The 19,538-nt window shown below is 35.6% G+C and overlaps 1 protein-coding gene across 2 annotated transcripts in view; it reads right to left on the reverse strand.

Moving 5' to 3' along the window:
• Positions 1-19,538, reverse strand: part of FAM3C (FAM3 metabolism regulating signaling molecule C) — a 47,661-nt gene that overhangs the window by 23,011 nt on the left and 5,112 nt on the right. For both annotated transcript variants that reach the window (XM_003808637.5, XM_034964889.3), the window contains 3 exons: positions 11,183-11,236; positions 7,151-7,255; positions 358-387 (listed from right to left, as the gene is read on the reverse strand). In XM_003808637.5, the coding sequence (XP_003808685.1) occupies positions 358-387; positions 7,151-7,255; positions 11,183-11,195 (148 nt within the window). In that variant the 5' untranslated portion in view covers positions 11,196-11,236. The remainder of the gene's footprint in view (positions 1-357; positions 388-7,150; positions 7,256-11,182; positions 11,237-19,538) is intronic.

A 19,538-nucleotide genomic window follows, 5' to 3' on the forward strand; every position in this document is an offset into this window, starting at 1 on the left:
CACTTCTAGTCCATATATGCACAAAAAATCGTCACCTCCAGGATAATTAAAAAAGGCCTAATGTTCCGTTGACTACCTGCCCATGTACAGTATTGTTGTAACTAGGAATTCTCCTCTTAACTCCTTCTCACACCAATTTCTGTACTTATAATAATGGAGCTAAAAAACACAAAATATCCATCATGAATAATTGCCAAAAATATTTGGGCTGTCCAATCAAATAGCATCCTCATAACTTTAAAAAGCAATTTCTAAAGCAGTTTTTCCTCATACTGAACTACTGACACTTTGAATATAAGCTCTCATATGCCTCAGGCAGAATAAATCATACATAAAATATTGAGATGAAATACTTACAACGTGCAGCTGTGTCCAATGCTGATCTTGCTGAAAAAAAAAATTACTTTTGTTAGAAGGAATGAGTCTATTGGCAAGCATCCACTTTTAAAATATATTTAGGTCCACAAAAATAAGTGTTCAAATAATGATTCAGTATACAATAAAACATGAATATCACTTAAGAAAAAGTGAGAAAGTAACTTCACACTGTACATTCATTATAAACTATTAAATAATTACAGAGGAATAGTATTTTACTACTGATAAAACATTTTATTTTTCCCTTATCATTCTGTTTTGAATTTTAGTTACTATATATTTAAATTTCAATCAGGAAGTTACTCTACAAACTTACCTTTCAATGTTTATAAATATAAATTTGGTGAATATGATGGTGTTTAAAAGTTGTTGCTGCTGTATGGTGTTGTACAGATACACAAAGAAAGCCCCAGAGAATATACATGAATCTATCTTAGTGGTGAGGTTAGGAGATTGCGAGGGCCAGGGAGGGGGATGAGGAAGATCATTACTAAAAGATTTACAATTTATCAGTTCAAGGAATCCATGAGGTCAAATCTTAATTTGAATGTAGTAGTTCTCAACCTGACCATCTATCATAATTATAGTTAGCGCTTTTTAAAAGCACTAACATCTGATCCCAGCCCAGGAGATTATAACTCAGATCATCAGAGTATTGTGGACAGCCATTTCCTGATTTGACTAATAAGTATGCAGTGTGATAAATGTTAACCAGCTGTCTTGCTATAAATAGTCACACAGTTTTTAGTTCTGTACTATTTTAGATAATTGTGAACTTCCTGTAGGTCCAATACTCCAACTAGTAAGCTGAAAGTTAAAAGATTGTATTGAAATGTTTAAAAAGAGGAAAATGACCAAGTAAATAAAAGCTCATTAACTCAATAGAACACTCAGTAGAATACTATGCACCATTAAAGCCATAAAGGTAATATAATAACATTGAAAACGCTTAATGCCCAGAACAAAGCAGAAAACAAACCTTATCTACACTTTACTGGGATATAATTTTGGGAAAATCAGTTTTTTAAGTATTTTAAGTACTTAAAGTCAGGATTTTAACTACTTAAAATCAGGATTTTAAGTAAATAACATCACCTCCATTTAATTTGTGTAACAGTAAGGGGAGTAGATACGTTAAGGTGAAGAAACTCCTGTGAAAGACTTTTCTTTCCAGAAGAAAGCTCATTTTTATCCAATACACATCAAAATCAAAAGCCCTGTACTAAGTCTGCAATTCTGAAAACATTAGCACCTGGTGGCCAAACAGGTACATTAATTTTCATAAACAGCTGTCCAAGTATAGAATACAGGTACAACATACAAACACCAAAATACCTCCTCTCCTACAACTATTTTCCCCTCAAACTACACTGATAGCTTCAATGCTTAATTTCTTTCTGCATATACATTTCATTTCAAGGAACAATAATAAACATTTGTTATTGCATTTCATCAATGAATGTCCTTCAGTAAGTCGGGCTAATGAATCAGAACTATTTTGCACTTTAGTTGTTAATAATGTCTCAAGTAATTTATGTATATACTATATATCAATGGTTTAAATCTGAAAAGGTAAAAATAAATAAATTCAATAGAACATTAAGTATTTATGGCCGGGTGCAGTGGCTCATGCCTGTAATCCCAGCACTTTGAGAGGCTGAGGCGGGTGGATCATGAGGTCAGGAGATCGAGACCATCCTGGCTAACACGGTGAAACCCCATCTCTACTACAAATACAAAAAAAAAAAAATTAGCCGGGCGTGGTGGTGGGCACGGAGAATGGCGTGAACCCGGGAGGTGGAGCTTGTGGTGAGCCAAGATTGCGCCACTGCACTCCAGCCTGGGCAACAGAGCAAGACTCCGTCTCAAAAAAAAGAACATTAAGTACTTATTGCAGCAATATAGACAAAAATAATTTGGACTGTGTTCAGTTCACTTACTAGCTAAGTATTCAAACTGAAAACAACACTACATTACGCCACAATGCTGAATAAGATTGGTGAATTGTATCCATGTTGATGTCCTGATTGTGATAGTGTATTATAGTTTTGCAAGATATTACCAATGGGAGAAAATGAGTAAACAGTATGCACCATCTCTCTGTATATTCAAATGGATTTGTAAAAAACAATACAATTATCTCAAAATAAAGTTTTATAAAAAATTGTTTTTAAAAATTCATAATCGACATTGGTAATTTCAACTACTAATTGTAGGCAAAATTTTCATTCTTCCTTTCTAGAAATGTGTTTTATTTTTCTAAAATAATACCATATAATAAATATAAAGCTACATAATTTATAGAAACCGTCAAGTAAGTTTAAAAAATGGAAAACGAATCACCAAAAGAACTATTTAATCTTATGGGTCCTTAAGATAGTGATTATAGCAAGACTCCTCCTACTGGATTAAACATGTTAACCTTTCATATACTAAGATGTTAAACAAATGACAAAGATAACCATATACCCATCTTCGTTAAGATAGTCTGAAATGAGAATTAAAATAAAACCACACAATTAAATTTTGGCCAATTCAATAGATTGGCAACCAGTAAGGTTACAAAGTACTACACTTCAGTTTTGACATCAAAATAACCATCTGCCCCCATAATGTCTAAATCAAATAGCTAAAATGCACACAAAAACACTTTGCAGGTTCTTATCAGGAAAAATCAAGAAATAAAAAGTAGGAGAATAAAGTAGCTCAACGTTTGTTCATAGCTGACTACCAGTGATATTCCAACTAATACAGCTTTATGTGAAACCCACTTTGGAAATACTCTTCCTTTCCATGTAGAAATCCTAATTCTCTGTTACCTACATTTGTTTTCATTCAATCAGCATTTACTGATTGCAGCACCCAGTGCTAGATGCTGGGTGAAGCACCAAAATATCGCCTTTAAGACTCACTCTTGGGTGAAGGGAGACAGACACAGGAAAAAGAGGAAAAAAAGAAAAAAAATTATATAATGCAAGGCAGATTAAAATCAGTGCCAAATTGAAATATAAGTACTATGCAATCAGAACAAATGTTCAGAAAAAGGAGCAATACATTCTTAAAGAGGGAGGTTCAAACACAATTTCTTCCAAAGAAGGGGAATTTATGCAAAGTTCTAAAAAATGAGAAAGATGTGCAGGGTGAGGAACCAGGACGAGCAAAGGTCAGGGTTGAAAGGACAGGAGGGGATTTGAAGCTGCAGACTGTGTGCAGACTGGCACAAGAGTGTGACCCATGCAGGAAGGAGGGGTGAAGAACAGCTGAGAAAGGCAGGCTGGGGGATTTGGGTGCCACCCTAAGTAAGAAGTTTGGACTTTATCCTCTAGTAACTGGAAATACTAAAGATTGTTGAGTTTTAAGAAAATGGCTCTGAAAGTGGTGAGATAGGCAGATATCAGAGATGAGAAGAGAAAGGAACATCACTATGATGTTCATAAAAACAGTACAGATTAGAGATGAAGATCCAAACTAGGGCAAAGATGGGGGACAAAGGATGAGGACAGACATGACTGGTATCACTGGAGAGGAACCATCAGCTGCATGTGCACAGTGACTATACCACACTGTAGCTTCACCCAGCCTTCTCTTCAATCTTCTTTCTAAAAACAGTGGGTCTTTTCCCATGTAACTTCTATTTGTTCCAATGGTCCCACTGCCTCCCTTCTCCCAAACATCCTCCTTTCCTTGCTGGTTCAGTCTCTTCACATTCATTTGTCCTTCACTGAACTTTCACCCAAGGCCTATAGACAAGTGAAAGCCTATTACTTTAAAAAAGAAAAATATGTGCAACTTGCTTTTGAGTCAAGTTACCATCTCATAAGCTGCTTCTCCTACTATCAACGTGTCTTAGAAGAATTAGCTATGCACATTGCTTCCAGAGCAACATGGAACAAGTCCTCTATGCCTTCAATATGGTTTCCACCCCATCATTCAACTGAAACCAGCTGTGTTCTGAAAGGCCACCAGGCTGGCTATCAGGTAGTAATAGAAGTACACAGACCAGAACAAGTAAAGTAAAATCTCACTATACTTTGCAGTAACTACTTTTATGCTGGAACCTGGATACTTCATTTTAGGATGTGTGCTGAAAAACAAACAAGTTTAGGAGGAAAATAACCAGTTTATCAAGAGAAATGGCTGAAAGGGAGGATTCTGTTACTGGAAAAGATGAAAACTTGTAAAGGAAGGTCTGACGGACAATGACCACAATTTAACTGAGGAATCACTGATGAAGAAGGGGGCTCTAGCAGGCAGAAACAAGATCAGTGAACTGAAATTACTTGGGAGTACAAAAGGCAGAATTCAGTGCAATACAGGTTTAAGTATCCCTTATCCAAAATGCTTAGGACCAGAAGTATTTTGGATGTGGGATTTTTTTCAGATTTTAGAATATTTGTATTACGCTTACCAGCTGAGCATCTCTAATTCGAAAATCTGAAATCTAAAATGTTCCAAAGAGCATTTTCTTTTGAGCATCATGTCGATGTTCAAAAAGTTTCAGATTTTGGAGCATTTCAGATTTTGAATTTTCTGATTAGGGATGTTCAACCTGTACAAGAAAGTACTTTTATGTAGTCACTGTAAGAAAAGTCACCTGAAAAGGTTTATGCCAAAACTGAAGTCTACATATCAGAATTGTCCAAAGCCTTGATACCCAGTATGCAGTCCATGGACAGGGATCTCAACATCACCTTGGAGCTGTCAGAAATGCAGAATCTCAGGCCCCACTCCAGACACTAACTCAGAAATCTACGTTTACTAAGATTCTCTGGAGATTCTTCTGGCATTAAAGTTTGAGAAACACTGGAATAATACTCTTGAGATTAAATGTGAAAGGGAGTGATATGGTTTGGCTGTGTCCCCACCAAATCTCATCTTGAAATGTAGTCCCATAATCCCTATGTGTCATGGGAGGGACCTAGTGGGAAGTAATTGAATCCTGGGGGCAATTACCTCCATGCTGTTCTCATGATAGTGAGTTCTCACAAGATCTGATGGTTTTATAAGGGACTTTCCCCTCGCTTCACTCTGCTCTTCTCCTTTCTGCCACCAAGAATAACATGTTTGCTACCCTTCTGCCATGATTGTAAGTTTCCTGAGGCCTCCCCAGCCCTGCAGAACTGTCAGACAATTAAACCTCTTTCTTTTATAAATTACCCAGTCTGGCGAATTTCTTCACAGCAGCATGAGAACCTAATATGGAAACTGAATTAAGCCTTGGGGATTTTTCTTTTCAAACATGAATTTATGGAAAGCAAAACTCAGTAGTCCAGCAATCTCAGTTCTTTCATTTGACTTCTGCCCACTAGATCAAAATATGGTTTCTAGGGTTTATAGTATCACTTTTTATGCTTAATTATTTAATATTGTAAACAACAATTTAGTCACAGCTTACTCGATGTAAGTACAAGGATCTATGAAGAATCTCATCATTTCTCTAGCTTCAATAATAAAAGTGTACAAAAATAGTTTCCCGAAGAGATTCAGAATTATAGTCAGGTGCTGCCTAATGACATTTCAGTCAACAACAGACCATATATAGAGTGGTAGTGCCATCAGATTATAGTACTATGTTTTTACTGTACCTTTTCCAAGTTTAGATACATAAATACTTACCATTGTGTTCAACTGCTTACAGAATTCAGTACAGTAACATGCTGTACAGGATTGTAGCCTAGGAGGAACAGGCTATACAATGTAGCCAAGGTGTGTGGTAGGCTATACCATCTAGATTTGTGTAAGTACACTCTATGATGTTCTCACAATGACAAAAATCACCTAATGATGCATTTTTCAGAATGTATCCCCATCATTAGGTGACACATGACTGTGATCTTATATAGCGCCTTGGTTAAATAATTGTTTTCCACTTTAATGTGTCAAAATTAAATTCTATTATTCAGTCTTATAGTGGTATATTTATAGAAAAGAAATGCATACTTCTCAATTATTTGAGATTCAATAAGATATTCATATACAATCATCTACAATAGCACTATGTATAACTGGTTCATATGAAAACATTTCAAATGTTATTTTATGAACGTAAGGATTCTGTTAAAAAACTGGGTTAAGGTACCTTATAATGGTACATTTACAGTATGGCAACATTAAATGAGTGGGTTAGAAAAAAAAAAATGCCACAGAGGGAAAATAAGGATAAGAAAGCACCATGGATTTCTTTCTTTTTTTTTAAGAGATGAGGTTTTACTGTCACCCAGGCTGGAGTGCAGTATGGCATGATCACAACTCACTGCAGCCTGGAACTCCTGGGCTCCAGTGATCCTCCTACCTCGGCCTCCCAAGTAGCTGGAATTACAGGTGCAAGCCACCACAGCCAGCTGCAAGATGGATTTCTATGGCTGGTATCTAAAATGCATTACTGTGACTCCTAATCATATGGTTAACTGAGGGCTAGATTTGGCTTCAAGTTTTCTAGCAGCCAACTTAAACAGGAAAACAATTTAAGCCTGGAGGTATTTTATGTTTTAGAATGTGCACTTAGAATGCCATGATTAATGCCCCTAAAAACGTATAAAATAGACTCATTACATATATTCAAAATGTTGAATAGAAAGAAGATTCATGTTTTATACTAAATTAATTCCAAGATATCTAATTATATACTGTAAAATATTCTAACAAATCACATTTGTGGATATATAATAATCACATTTCATTTTCTAGCACTGAGTGACTCAGTGCTGATAACTGATAAAAGTTTAGGCCACATCAAAAATAAGATTTAAGAAAGGAAAAAAATAAAACTTACCAAATAGATTTCCTAAACTTGCATCCATTTTTATTTCAAATACTTGAGAAATAACATAAAATGTCAGTAAAAACACTGCCACAGCTACCACCAACTTTGCAGCACCTAAAAGGCAGAAGTATTTCAGCATAACTTTCTAAGCCCACAGAACTTTTATTTTGCATTTCTATGAAAAATGTTTATAAATTTTTTAAGATTAATAAATTTCTACTTTGTATCTATTAGATCTTAATTTTACATGAGATACATAAAAATTATACAAACAATTCATCAAGATAAAGAATTTTCCTGATCAAAGAATTCTCAGATTATCTAGCTATCCAGACAAAGGACTGCTTGAACCATCTGTCTGGTTTTATATGCAAAAAAATTACCTATTAGTTGCTGACAACAAAAAAGTGTCATGACTAATGGAACACCACCACCAAGTTTGTTGAATGGCAGATTCCTTATCCTTCATAAATATAAGGAGCAATACTAGATAGGATTTTTCAAAAACAGTGGAACTTCTGGGGATGCTAAGGCCACAATGTCCACTAAGCGAGGAATTCTCGAGTGACATGTTACAGATTTATTGTCCTATTACTAACCAACACGTCTCCTGGAGCTAAATAAGCCCTCCTGGTGTGGCGATCAACAAAGCCTTCCTCTTCATACTTAATACCTTAGTACCTTAAGACAGGCCTTCTCCATTCCTGCAGGATATAATTTGGTACCTATCACATATGCTTCATAACACAGTTACATGGAAAGCTCCAAGTGGGCAGACTCTTCAATGAACTGATGATGCTCAGAGAGCTACTGCTTCTCACAGCCTACTCATTTCTGTATAGAAACACTCTACTGATAACTACGTGGGGAGCGGGGCAGGGAGTATGTAGAAAATCTCTGCATCTTCCTCTCAAATTAGCTGTGAACCTAAAACTGCTCTAAAAATAATAAAGTCTTAAAAAATCCGAAAGAAACACTATTAATGTAGAAACAAAAGAGCAATGAGGAAGTCTAACTATAATACTAATCAATCCCTGCCTCCCTTTTCCATTTCCTACCTTGTCCCCTCCAAAATCTGCTTCCTATTTTCAAGAGCAACTTACAAGTTGCCTACATTTTTAGTGCATAAGAGAGCAAAATTCTGTTAGGCTTTGAACTCTTCTCCCCAGGATCTAGCAGAGTGCACTGTATACACTGATACTATCAACAACTGTTTGCTAAGGAGATAAATGGTAACAGGTGGCATAGTCCTTCTTGATCATTTAAGACTAAGACCAAGAGCTCAAAAATTACGTGTCACATGATGGTCTTACCATCTTATTTTCTAGCAATCATAGGCACATGCAACCAGAGATAACTTTTCCCTGTCCCGTAAAACAGTCATGAAAACTTCATTGTTCAAAACTGAAAAATTAAAATATCAAGACGATAACACAAACATTCTAAATTCTATACCAAGCTAAATGTAAGCCTACATTAAAAAAAGCTATATACAGCAGCATGGATGAAGCTGGAGGCCATTACACTAAGCAAACTAACACAGGAACAGAAAACCAAATAGTGCATGTTCTCATTCATAAGCAAAAGCTAAACACTGAGAAGGGAACATATAAACATAAAGAAGGGAAAAACAGACTCTGGGGCCTACCTGAGGGTGGAGGGTGGGAAGAGGATGAGGATCAAAAAGCTACCTATCAGGTACTATGCTTACTACCTGGATGATGAAATAATCTATACACCAAGCCCCTGTGACACTCAATTTATTTTACCTAGATAACAAACCTGTACATGTACCCTTGAGCCTAAAAGTTTTAAAAAAGCTATATACAAACATTTTATATATATATATATAATAGACACTCACATATACCGTTTACTTAGTGTCTTCTGTAGACCTAAATGCTTTATAAGTATAATCTCATTTGCATAGCTTTGCAAGGCATTATTTTCCTTTTACAAATAAGGAAAACAGGGCTAAAATTTTACATCATTTGCCTAAGGTCACATAACTAGTCAGCGGCAACATTGAGTCTTAAACCAAGACCTGTTCACTTACACTGAACCATCAGAGGAACTAGGAGGAAAGAAAAGCTCTAAGGCAGACAAAAGTTAGAGGTGGAGAAACTAGCAGTCTCCATGGGGTTAGAGTTCTGGAACTTCTGTTACAGAGATCGCCCCCAAAGCTGGCCTGACTCCAGGACCAGCATCCCATTCTGGACTTGATGGGGCCTAACATACCAACCACAATTCCCATTCTTAGCTTTCCATAAGATTCCCTCTTCCTCCTAGTCACAGACTGCACTAATATCAGTGTGCTCCAGTTTTTCACAAGCCAAGAAGTACAAACTTCAGACATTCATGCCTCACTGTAAGAAGAATGGCTATGAGGATATTTCAAAGCAATCAGATTTTTTAAAAAAAATTAGAAGAGATTAATTAGTTAAAAGCAATAAATTAATAGCTAATTGTCCTTATTCATTCATTCGAGGCAGTTCCCTCAAGACCTATACTAGGAACAGTGCCAAACACAAAATAAGCACTCAGTGAATAATTACTCATCAATTAACCTGGGAATTGTCAGAACCAGAGAAATGGACTAAATGACAAAGTTAATTTCAAATAACATGAATTTAAAATTATGTGAGAAAGAGAAACTTACTTTATTTCAAATTGCCATGCTTAAATAATGTACTTTAAAAATCATCTGGAGACATGACATCATAAATAGTAAGTCCTGCTGTACTCAAAGAACATTCACACACACACACACACACACACACGCATGCAACATAAAAAGACATTGCAACACATTTATTTAAACCACAAACAAGTTCTTCGTTTCTGAGAATATTTTTCTTGAACAATTGTACCGTTACTTTTTTAAAAAATGCTTTATAATTTCACAAGAGATTCAGTTTTTCAAGTTTCTACAAAAGCATTTGTAACAGCCCTGTTATCTTTGTTTAATAATCATGATGTTTAATCAATTGCGCCTGATTCTACACAATTATGACCACAGTATGAAGACTGGTTTGTTCACCCAGCTTGACTTTAGGCATTTCTAAGAGATGCTCCCTTAGGAAAATAATTGGTTTGCTGCTGAGATGACAATTAAAAAGACTAATTATCTTGAGTTTGAGAAATTACAAGTTACCTATGTTGGGCACACGCTTAGTAGAAATTTCCATGTAAAGTATGCATTTCGTCTAGGGCTTTGGTTGATGGGAAGGGTGGGGAAAAACAGACTAATTTTTACTACACAGGAAGAGGTCATCAGCCCCTCCAGTTATTTATAAACATGTCTTTTTAGAATATTTAAATATAACTACCTTAATATTATGAACATCTAATGGTGTTTTTCAATTTTCTCAATATGCTGCTTAATAAACAGATTAAAGTTCTTACACATAAACTCACCTATGCAGATTAAACTTGAACAAATACTGAGCAAAAACACATATTTTATCGAATCCTTCACACACATCTTAATTTAAGTACATACATATGAGACATTTAAACTTTAAAACTTTATAACTCATTTTTCTCAAGAGGCTAGAACATAGCAAAAACAAAAATCAGCCTCCCTAGGTTGTCAAACCATTCTTTATATGGGCATTATATACAGTCTTTAGGTTTTTTGTTTTTTTTTTTTTCAGATTTTAGAATATTTGCATCATACTTACCAGCTGAACTTCGCAAATCTGAAAATCTGAAACCTAAATACTCAAATGAGCATTTCCTTTGAGCATCATGTGTTGCTGCTTATAAAGTTTTAGATTTTGGAGCATTTCAGATTTTCAGATTTAAGAAGCTCAATGTGTAATTTCAACAAAAGACTTGAACAAAAAAAAAACTTATGTGATACTGACTAAATGTCCAATTTGTGATTTGCCAACTACCTAAAAACAAAGGGCTGAATGATTTAGTTTATTTCAGTTTAACCTTCTCAATATAAAGATTATTTAACCTCTCCTTTAGTCATTCTTTAACAAACAGGTTACACAAAAAGTACAATTACTTCTACTAAATTAAATATCTTACCTGCTACCCTCATGTTTGGTTTTTCAGCTTATGGCACTTTTCATTAATATGCTCCTAAAAAATCAAAACAAAAAGCACATATCATTAGCTCTAGAACAAACATTCCTCCTTAGATTGAGTTTGAAATGGGGCATATAAACTAGTAAATTTTATGACATTTCTAAGTATTATGCCAACACTGGCATTAAAAAAAAAAAAAAATGGGCCTGTCTTCCACTGGACCATAAGACCTCAAGGAGGGTCTGTCTTATCCTGCTGTGTCCTCAGCTCTCTAACTGAATGACCAAAGAGTAAAAGTGTGTTATCAAGCTTGTGAATAGAAGAGAATGCCTTCTTATTCTCATGGATTATGCATCTATAAGAAACTTTTGATATTTAGCTCCAAACCTTCAGTTTGCAGATGATGTCCAAAGAGGTTAAGCTGCTTATCTAGTTGTGGAACAAATTATTTGTAGACATGGGGCTAGAATTGAGGTCAGCTGGCTCACTCCAGTACATGATGCCACTTCATTTTTGATATGACATAATTCAAGTGCCACTACCATAAGCATTTACAGCAAGGGCTTCCGATTTCAATACCAGGGACCTCTTCATGTTTTTCGATTTAAGTTTGTAAAATAATATGTTAAGAAGTACAGAACTGCAATTTTAAATATCCCAGCAATTATCATGATTGACAGAGTAATGTTAATACATCAAATGGATCAACTGTTCTTTGATATTACTGTAAGATCAACAGGAAACAGATGCTGGAAAAAAATCTGTATGTGCATGGGTGTTTTCCTCCTAAGAAATAACTCAAAATAGGTGACATTTTGAAAAGAAAATGAAAAAATAAGTAAGTTTAATAAGAAAGCCACACTCAAGTTTAGCTGGAGAGCTTCCACAGTCAACTCAACCTATTGTAAAGGAATGGAATTCAAAAGGAAATTTTGATGGATGAATCCCATTTGTCAGCAGTACATATCTATTTTAGATTGTATTTTGATATTTATGTTTCAATATTGTTGCCTGATCTAGTAATTCACAGAATGTGTCAAGAAAATAATAATAATGGCACATCTCTGAAGGACACTGAAAAGAAGTGAGACATGCACTTTTTTTATTCACTGGACTAGGCAGGTGGGCTTCAGCAGGGTTCTGGGGGGCGGGGGAGTCTGGACAGCTCCCAAAAGTCCAGTGCTCTTAGGCAAGCTCTCTTTCTTCTGCACAACACACCCTAAAGAAAAAACGACACTTAAACTGAGTTGTGTGTCATTGATTTCCTTTGTTAATTATCTGAACAGCTTCCACATAATAGAAAAAGTCAATGTTATATATCTATTTCAACTACCTAGCCACAGGCTAGGAAAATACTAAAAGGAAACAAGATACTGAAGTATCCACAAACCATCACATAAAAGCAGAAAAAAACCTCCGCTTTTTAAATGAAAACCCCAACTGGTTATAAATCCTCTGTTGGCTTCTGGCAAAATTGAACTCAGCTTTCATAACATATACATGCTTTTCCTGCCAGCTAATATTCCAAAATAACTTCACTCTTATCTGAGTGTGACCTAGGAAAATTTCTTTGAAAGTGTGATAAGCAGTTACGCACCAGGTACTTGATGTTCTATTTCACTGTTTCCATGGCCTGCTCAGGCCACACCTTGCAGTGGCTGCTGCATGTACCTGCCACCTGTTTGTATCTCCCAACAAACCTGTTTCTAAACTCATCCCTAAGACCACAATATAAGCAATGATGATTGTCTAGCTGAATACAACTGTTTTCCATTAAAATGTCTCAGAGAATTCACATTTAGTAAAATTTCTAAATTAAAATCTCATCAAATTAAATCTCAGCCATAACATGCCTCAATTAATTTCCTTAAGAAGCAAATTAATGATTCAACAATCTACATCAGGATAGGAGTATTGAATATATTTGAGAGCAAATCAAGGAGCATCTATGTATGACGATAATGTGCTAATTCTAAATCATTCCTATTTGTCTTCTTAGAGGGGGCATGTAAAAAAGCAAAGAAAATATTTACATACAATTATCTTATATGGGGGAGGGAAGCAAAAACTTAATGGAAACTTCAGGCTGAAAACCATCAATAATTAAACAAGGATTGAACAGGTCCAGAGAAAAGGAGCACAATAGTAAAGGGAGAAAAAGGCCTTTGCTAGAAATTCAGAACTCTAAATCTAGAGGCAACAGGCGAAAGGGCTTACATATAAGTATGTTCATTAAAAGGTAGAAATATAGATATTAGAGCCACTTACCAAAACCAGAAAATGAGTCATAGAAGTATATTTTTAGGATGGAAAAAAAACCCCAAAACTCAACTTAGTACATTTATACATTTGCTCCAAAACGTGTTACATAGGCCAAAATTTGTTTTAGTGTTTTTGATAAATATATGTCACTGAACCAAATCCAGTTGCTAATATGTAAGGTTCATAATCACCTGAGATTCAACAGCAAGGACAGCCACCACAATGTCGCTGGACAATGAAACACTACAGCTGGAAAGAGCGCCTGAACTAGGGCCTCAGATGGACGTACTAAACTTCTTTACATGGCTGACAATTTAAACATTCCTTTGGCCCCACTATCTACTCTGATCTAATTTAGTGAAGTTTTATTACTCAGGTAGAAATCAAGCTACTATGTGAATAAGGAGTCATTGTTCTAGAATCAATTAACTTCAGGAGCAACAGAGTAAAATCAAAGGTCAAGTGATACTTCCATTATTTCCTTGGGAAGTGGACTAAATCACATAAACCACAGAAACATCACTCTATATTGATAAAATTGTCATGAAAAAAATTATTTACCAGGAGGGGGATTTCTTGCCAGTTAACATAAACCAAGTATGAATATATACTTATGTCAGTGCAATTCACACACACCCTTATTTTATGTAATCTTCCCACCAGCCTCTAGTTGCTGGGGGCATTAAAACAGCAGCATATATGAGATCAGGGGATTTCTCTAGGGTCACATGAAGGGTAAGTAAGAAGCTCACGCTACAAACAAATCCACTTCCTTTTCACTCCAGCTGTTCACTGACACACTCTAATATAAGAGGCTTGTTGACAAAATGTCATGCCAATCAACTTGGCTTTTGCAAACTGCTTTGGGAATTGCTACAAACTACCCACTCCAGCAATTTAACAGTATGGCAAAATGACTAAGCTTGTGTATTGGAACCCCTCCTTGAAATGGAAATGATACAAGAAAATTAAACGTACAAATACACCCTTTGACGTACCTATTTAATATTAACAAACAGCACTTAATTAAACCACAGGAAAATACTACAAGTTATCCTCTACAAATAGAGAAACTATCATTCAATTCAATCCTACTTCAACTCAGTGCTGGACAAATGACAATTTTAACCCAACCAACTTAGAAAGTTCCCATGATTCTAATAATAAGGGATTCTAATAAGTAAGGGAGAATTCGCCTTCTTTGCCTATCTTTAAACTGAGACAACGCCTTCAGACTCAGACCAGACTATACCATTCATTCTCCTGGACTGTCAGAGCTTGCCAACTTGTCAGATCTTGGACTTCTCAGCATTCATAATCTCATGAGCCAATCCCTTATAATAAACATACACACACACACACACACACACACACACACACACACACACACACACAGAAACACGCACATATAAATCATATACCTGTATATAAATGAAGCTATCTCCACATGTATTATAAGGAATATATGTCTATATATCTAGAGCTATATGTATACATACACACACACACACATATATATATATAATTGGTTCTGTTTTTCTATAGAACTCAGACTAATACAGACCCCCTCAAGAACAGAATGTAAAAAATTAAATTTTTATCCCCAGAGCATTTAAAGTAAAAGAGAAAAATGAGATAATACTAAAATCAAAAGAATGGTACAACTCAAAGAGTCACTAGGGTAGGTTACTCCGATGTTGTATTTACAAACAAAAGCATGGTATTTTTAAAAAAATACTGTGTTTGCTATAAATAACTACTTTTATGTGAGTAAAACAGGGCAACTGTTGGCAAACTCCTTCTATAAAAGAGCCAGATGGTAAATATTTTTAGGCTTTATGGACCATACAATCTCTATTGCAATTATGCCACTCTGCAGTTGTAGCTAGAAAGCAACCATAGCCAACACGTGAACGAATGAGTCTAATTATATTCTAATAAAGCTTTCTTTATGGACACTGAAATTTAAATTTCATAAAATGTTCATGTGTCACAAAATTATTCTTTTGATTTTTTTTCAACCCACTTAAAAATGTGAAAACCAGCATTGGCTTGTGGGCATACAGGCCTAGGGGTTGTACTTTGTCAACTCCTAATAAAAAGAAATAAAAATATAGAATTTAAAAATAAAGGAATAAACATCTTTCCCAACCAGGCTCTAATAGTCCAAGTTTTTTTGCTGGGCTACGAGTAGGACATACAACTTCCACATGGCTTTGACAGGTCCTCTTAGAAGTACTACTACAGATGTAGGACAGATGAAACAATCCTAATTTCTGTGCTCCACACGTGTTCATCAAACATTTTCATAATCTGCTCTCCACAGAAAGAAGCATAATTCCATGAGAAACAACAGAATGGATCCTCTTCAAAAGGAAGAAAAAAGTCCTTCCCATCCTGTAGATGAAGCTATCCATCTATAGCAAAGGTGGAAACAAATCTAGATGCTGTTATGTTTCCAAACCAATCCCAGGAAATGTAAAGAAACCAATAAAAATTAATCTCACTATATTACACTTCAGTAACTATAAAAATTATGTTCTTGGGAAAAAACTTACATTACTATTTCCTTTATGTGGGTGTTCATATGGGATTACTTTTGTGATAGGTTTAAAAAAAGAGTGAAGTAAATGTGCATCTAATGCTTAACAAACTTCTAAAATTCCAAATATTTAGCTTTAAAAAACCTTGTCTTTAATAACAAGTTATTACTATTGCACATACAGACGGCTGTCAAGTACCCTGTCTCCCCTGAATGCAACTATACACACATCTTTGCAAAGCTGGCTACATTTTTGAAATAACAAAATGGAAAGGAATAAGATGACTGCATTCATTTGAAAAAATATTAACATTTAAAAACTCAGTAGGATATCTGAGCTGCTATCATTGTGTTAGAAATATTGTAAATTTAACAAAATTTGGTGTTTTTAACACTAAAGGCTTGAAAGAAAAATCTAGTTACTAACTTGAGAAAGTATTTAATACTAGCAGGATACTGAATCCTAGAAGGTACACTCTTTTAAAAGAAACCACCATTTTAACACACACACACACACATACACACAAACACACACACACTCACACACTCCTGTTATACAGCTTTAGAGGTGGGTATGACTTGATCACAAATAAAGGGAGATTTTTACATGACTACCAGCAACTAGAAAAGTATCCCAGATTTTTAAAGAATCAAGCTAAACTCACATTTTGAAAAGGGAAAAAAAGGAACAAAAACAAAATTGGGCGTGTGGGGAGAGGTGATCCATATGAATTCTATAATACTAGGAATGACAAATTTTTCAAAAGATCACCAATGATTATGATGTAAATGTATCCACTCCTTCTGCAAAGTGCCCCCCCCACAAAGCAATAGACCAAAAACTTATAAACAACGGGTCAAGTGAACCAATAAGAGTTTTAAAATAAATGTTTAATGTTCTATTGAAAATCTTGGGAAAAGAATATAGATGATCTATGCCTGGATTTTTGACAGTTTTCTGAATCAACATCATCTGACTTTTCTTATTTTCTTAAGTAGCATCATATTGAAATTACATTTAAAAGAGAACATCTAAATGTGGCTAAGAAACAGAAATAGAATTAGAAGTATACTATGGAAAAGCACAAATGAGCCAGAAAGTGTTTTTAAATTTCCCCTAGAATGTTAACCAATGCCAGATATGAAGCAAATTGAGATTATACTAGGCAAGTTCAGCTTTCCTCCACAATCCACCATAAACTGCTCTACCTTGCTTTTCATTTGGTGCTCCTGACAGTGAATGGAGAAAAACACTTGGGAAAACTTCTATCTACAGCAATTTAGATAAAACTCCATTCTTCTAAGAATGAAATTGGTAAAATATAATACCTGCTTCTCCCTCCACTTAAAAACAGGTTAGCAAAAGTGCTCAGCTAAATCATGAAAGTGCCCCATCTAGGCCAACTTTTACCCAAAGACTTAGTGTAGGGAGAGGCAGCCAAGCCTGACAGACCATACACACTACATTCTGAGAACATAAGTATTCCAACATGATTCATCTCAATGTTAAGAATTTCATAGTACAACCCCCTTAAATCAATGTGAATTAACTAAAGAGACCTACAGTTATTCTTTCCTTTTCAGAAATCTGGTATTTAGTGGATCAACAAGTATTTAACCATGTCTTCCAAAAACACTTCAAGGAGCTAAAAACTAAATGGGTCTGAGTTCTTCTGCTCCTCTATACCCAAATATAACATGGCTAGGCAACTTTTTCCTAACAACGATATTTCGTTTTCCAAGCTAATACTACTGAAGGAAGCACCTTAAGCAGGTGGGGTTGCTCTTCACTGAATTCTCATTAATGGGGAAAGATTTGTTCTAACCTACAGATAAGCCCTCATTCAGTACCCAATATGCCACTACAGCATTTCTGAGTTGGTAGCCAGAGTTCAGGTTTACACTGACACAGATTTGGTGTTTACCCCAAATATTGCCACTACATCCTACCACTACTCAGTACAAGATGCTATGCGGCTGGTATATATGTGTATAATCACCTAGCTGGCATTAATGAAGGCTGTGGACTCTCTAACAGGAAAGTGGCCAAAAAAAAAAAAAAAAAAAGGTACACATCAAATGACTATGCCACACCTTACTATTTCAGTGGACTATAATTACAAAACAGGAATCACTGAAGTACAAGGAGGATAGAAATCAGACTTCTGAACTGAGCCAGCAACATCTAAATGACTGGAAATGAGTAGGATGAAATTAATATGGGGCCAAACTGGAGTCTACTACACCCCCATATACACCTAAGTTGCATTTTAAAACAAAGTCATCAGTACAATTTTCATTACAAATAGATGTCAACTAAGGATACCTTATATAAACTCCTCATTGCAATCAAATAATTTATATGGTAAAAGATCTGAAGAACTGTTGCTTTATAATTTTTTAAAATCTCCTATCTGCTATGCTTCATAATAACCTGTTAAGATAATAAGAGGAACCTCTGGTTGCCAGGCACTTAATACCCTATTTATTTTAACTAAACTCATTTTGCATTTTGCTTCCCTCATTTTAACTAAACTCAGGATAAGGCTTACAACCACATTTTTATTTCTTAGTAGTGAAACCACCATGGCAAAATTATAACTGAAATGGTGAAAAAGATCTGACCTAACCAACTCCATCTTGCTTCTAACCTCCAAGTTGTCCTTGTTCATTCCTGGGCATAGGCCATAACTTTGGGAGAAACTTAGTTTATAGTTTAAAACAAAGATGGTAACAGCCCTTTCCCAAAACAAACCTCCTTCTTGCCTGGGGACTAGACTGCCTTTGTAGGACTAACAAATTAGCCACAAGATTGGAAATTAGGGCTTAGGAGTCATGCAGCTGAAAGCTACCAGATTCTGACCCTTACCATCTGTGGCATCACAGATTCAATGAAACATTATATGTTCTTTGAACCTCTTACTACAGGGTTACCTATAGCATGCACACCAGAATTACTAGTGTGTTTTTTAAAATGCAAACTCCTGAGCCAACTGCATACCTGGAGAATCAGAATCCCTAGGAGGGGGATTAAAACTCTTGCATGTTTAACAAGCTCCCCAGATGACTGTCATTCGTGCTCAGATCTGAGAGCTTCAGATCTACAGCACACCAATCCACACACACAGGAAAGGCTGTGTGTGGGGGGGGGGGTGGGGGGGGAGCGGGGGGGGAAGGTAAGGCAGATCTAAACCAAAAAAGTTCAAAAGTAAAATTCACATGACAAGATTTTTCATTCTTTCTGGAACAGTCAACCTGCCTCCAGAATGGGTCTTCAGTTTCGGTGGGCAACAGATAAATCCGGAGAAAATGTGGTGAGGAATAAATAATCAAGAACTCCTGTTTGCAGGGGTTAAACCAGAGTACTAGATTTAATATTACTCAAATGTTTTCTTGCAGTTTTTATTATCTACCAAAGCAGAATTTTGCTTAAAAAGTTATAATCCACTTAACGAAATGAAATGGTGACTGGATTTCTGCAACCAAGACCACAAACATACCCAAAACAGAAAACAAGACAGAACTCTACAAAATGACATTCAGTTTTGCCTG

This window comes from Pan paniscus, chromosome 6 (assembly GCF_029289425.2).
Source record: "Pan paniscus chromosome 6, NHGRI_mPanPan1-v2.0_pri, whole genome shotgun sequence".
Lineage (NCBI taxonomy): Eukaryota > Metazoa > Chordata > Mammalia > Primates > Hominidae > Pan > Pan paniscus.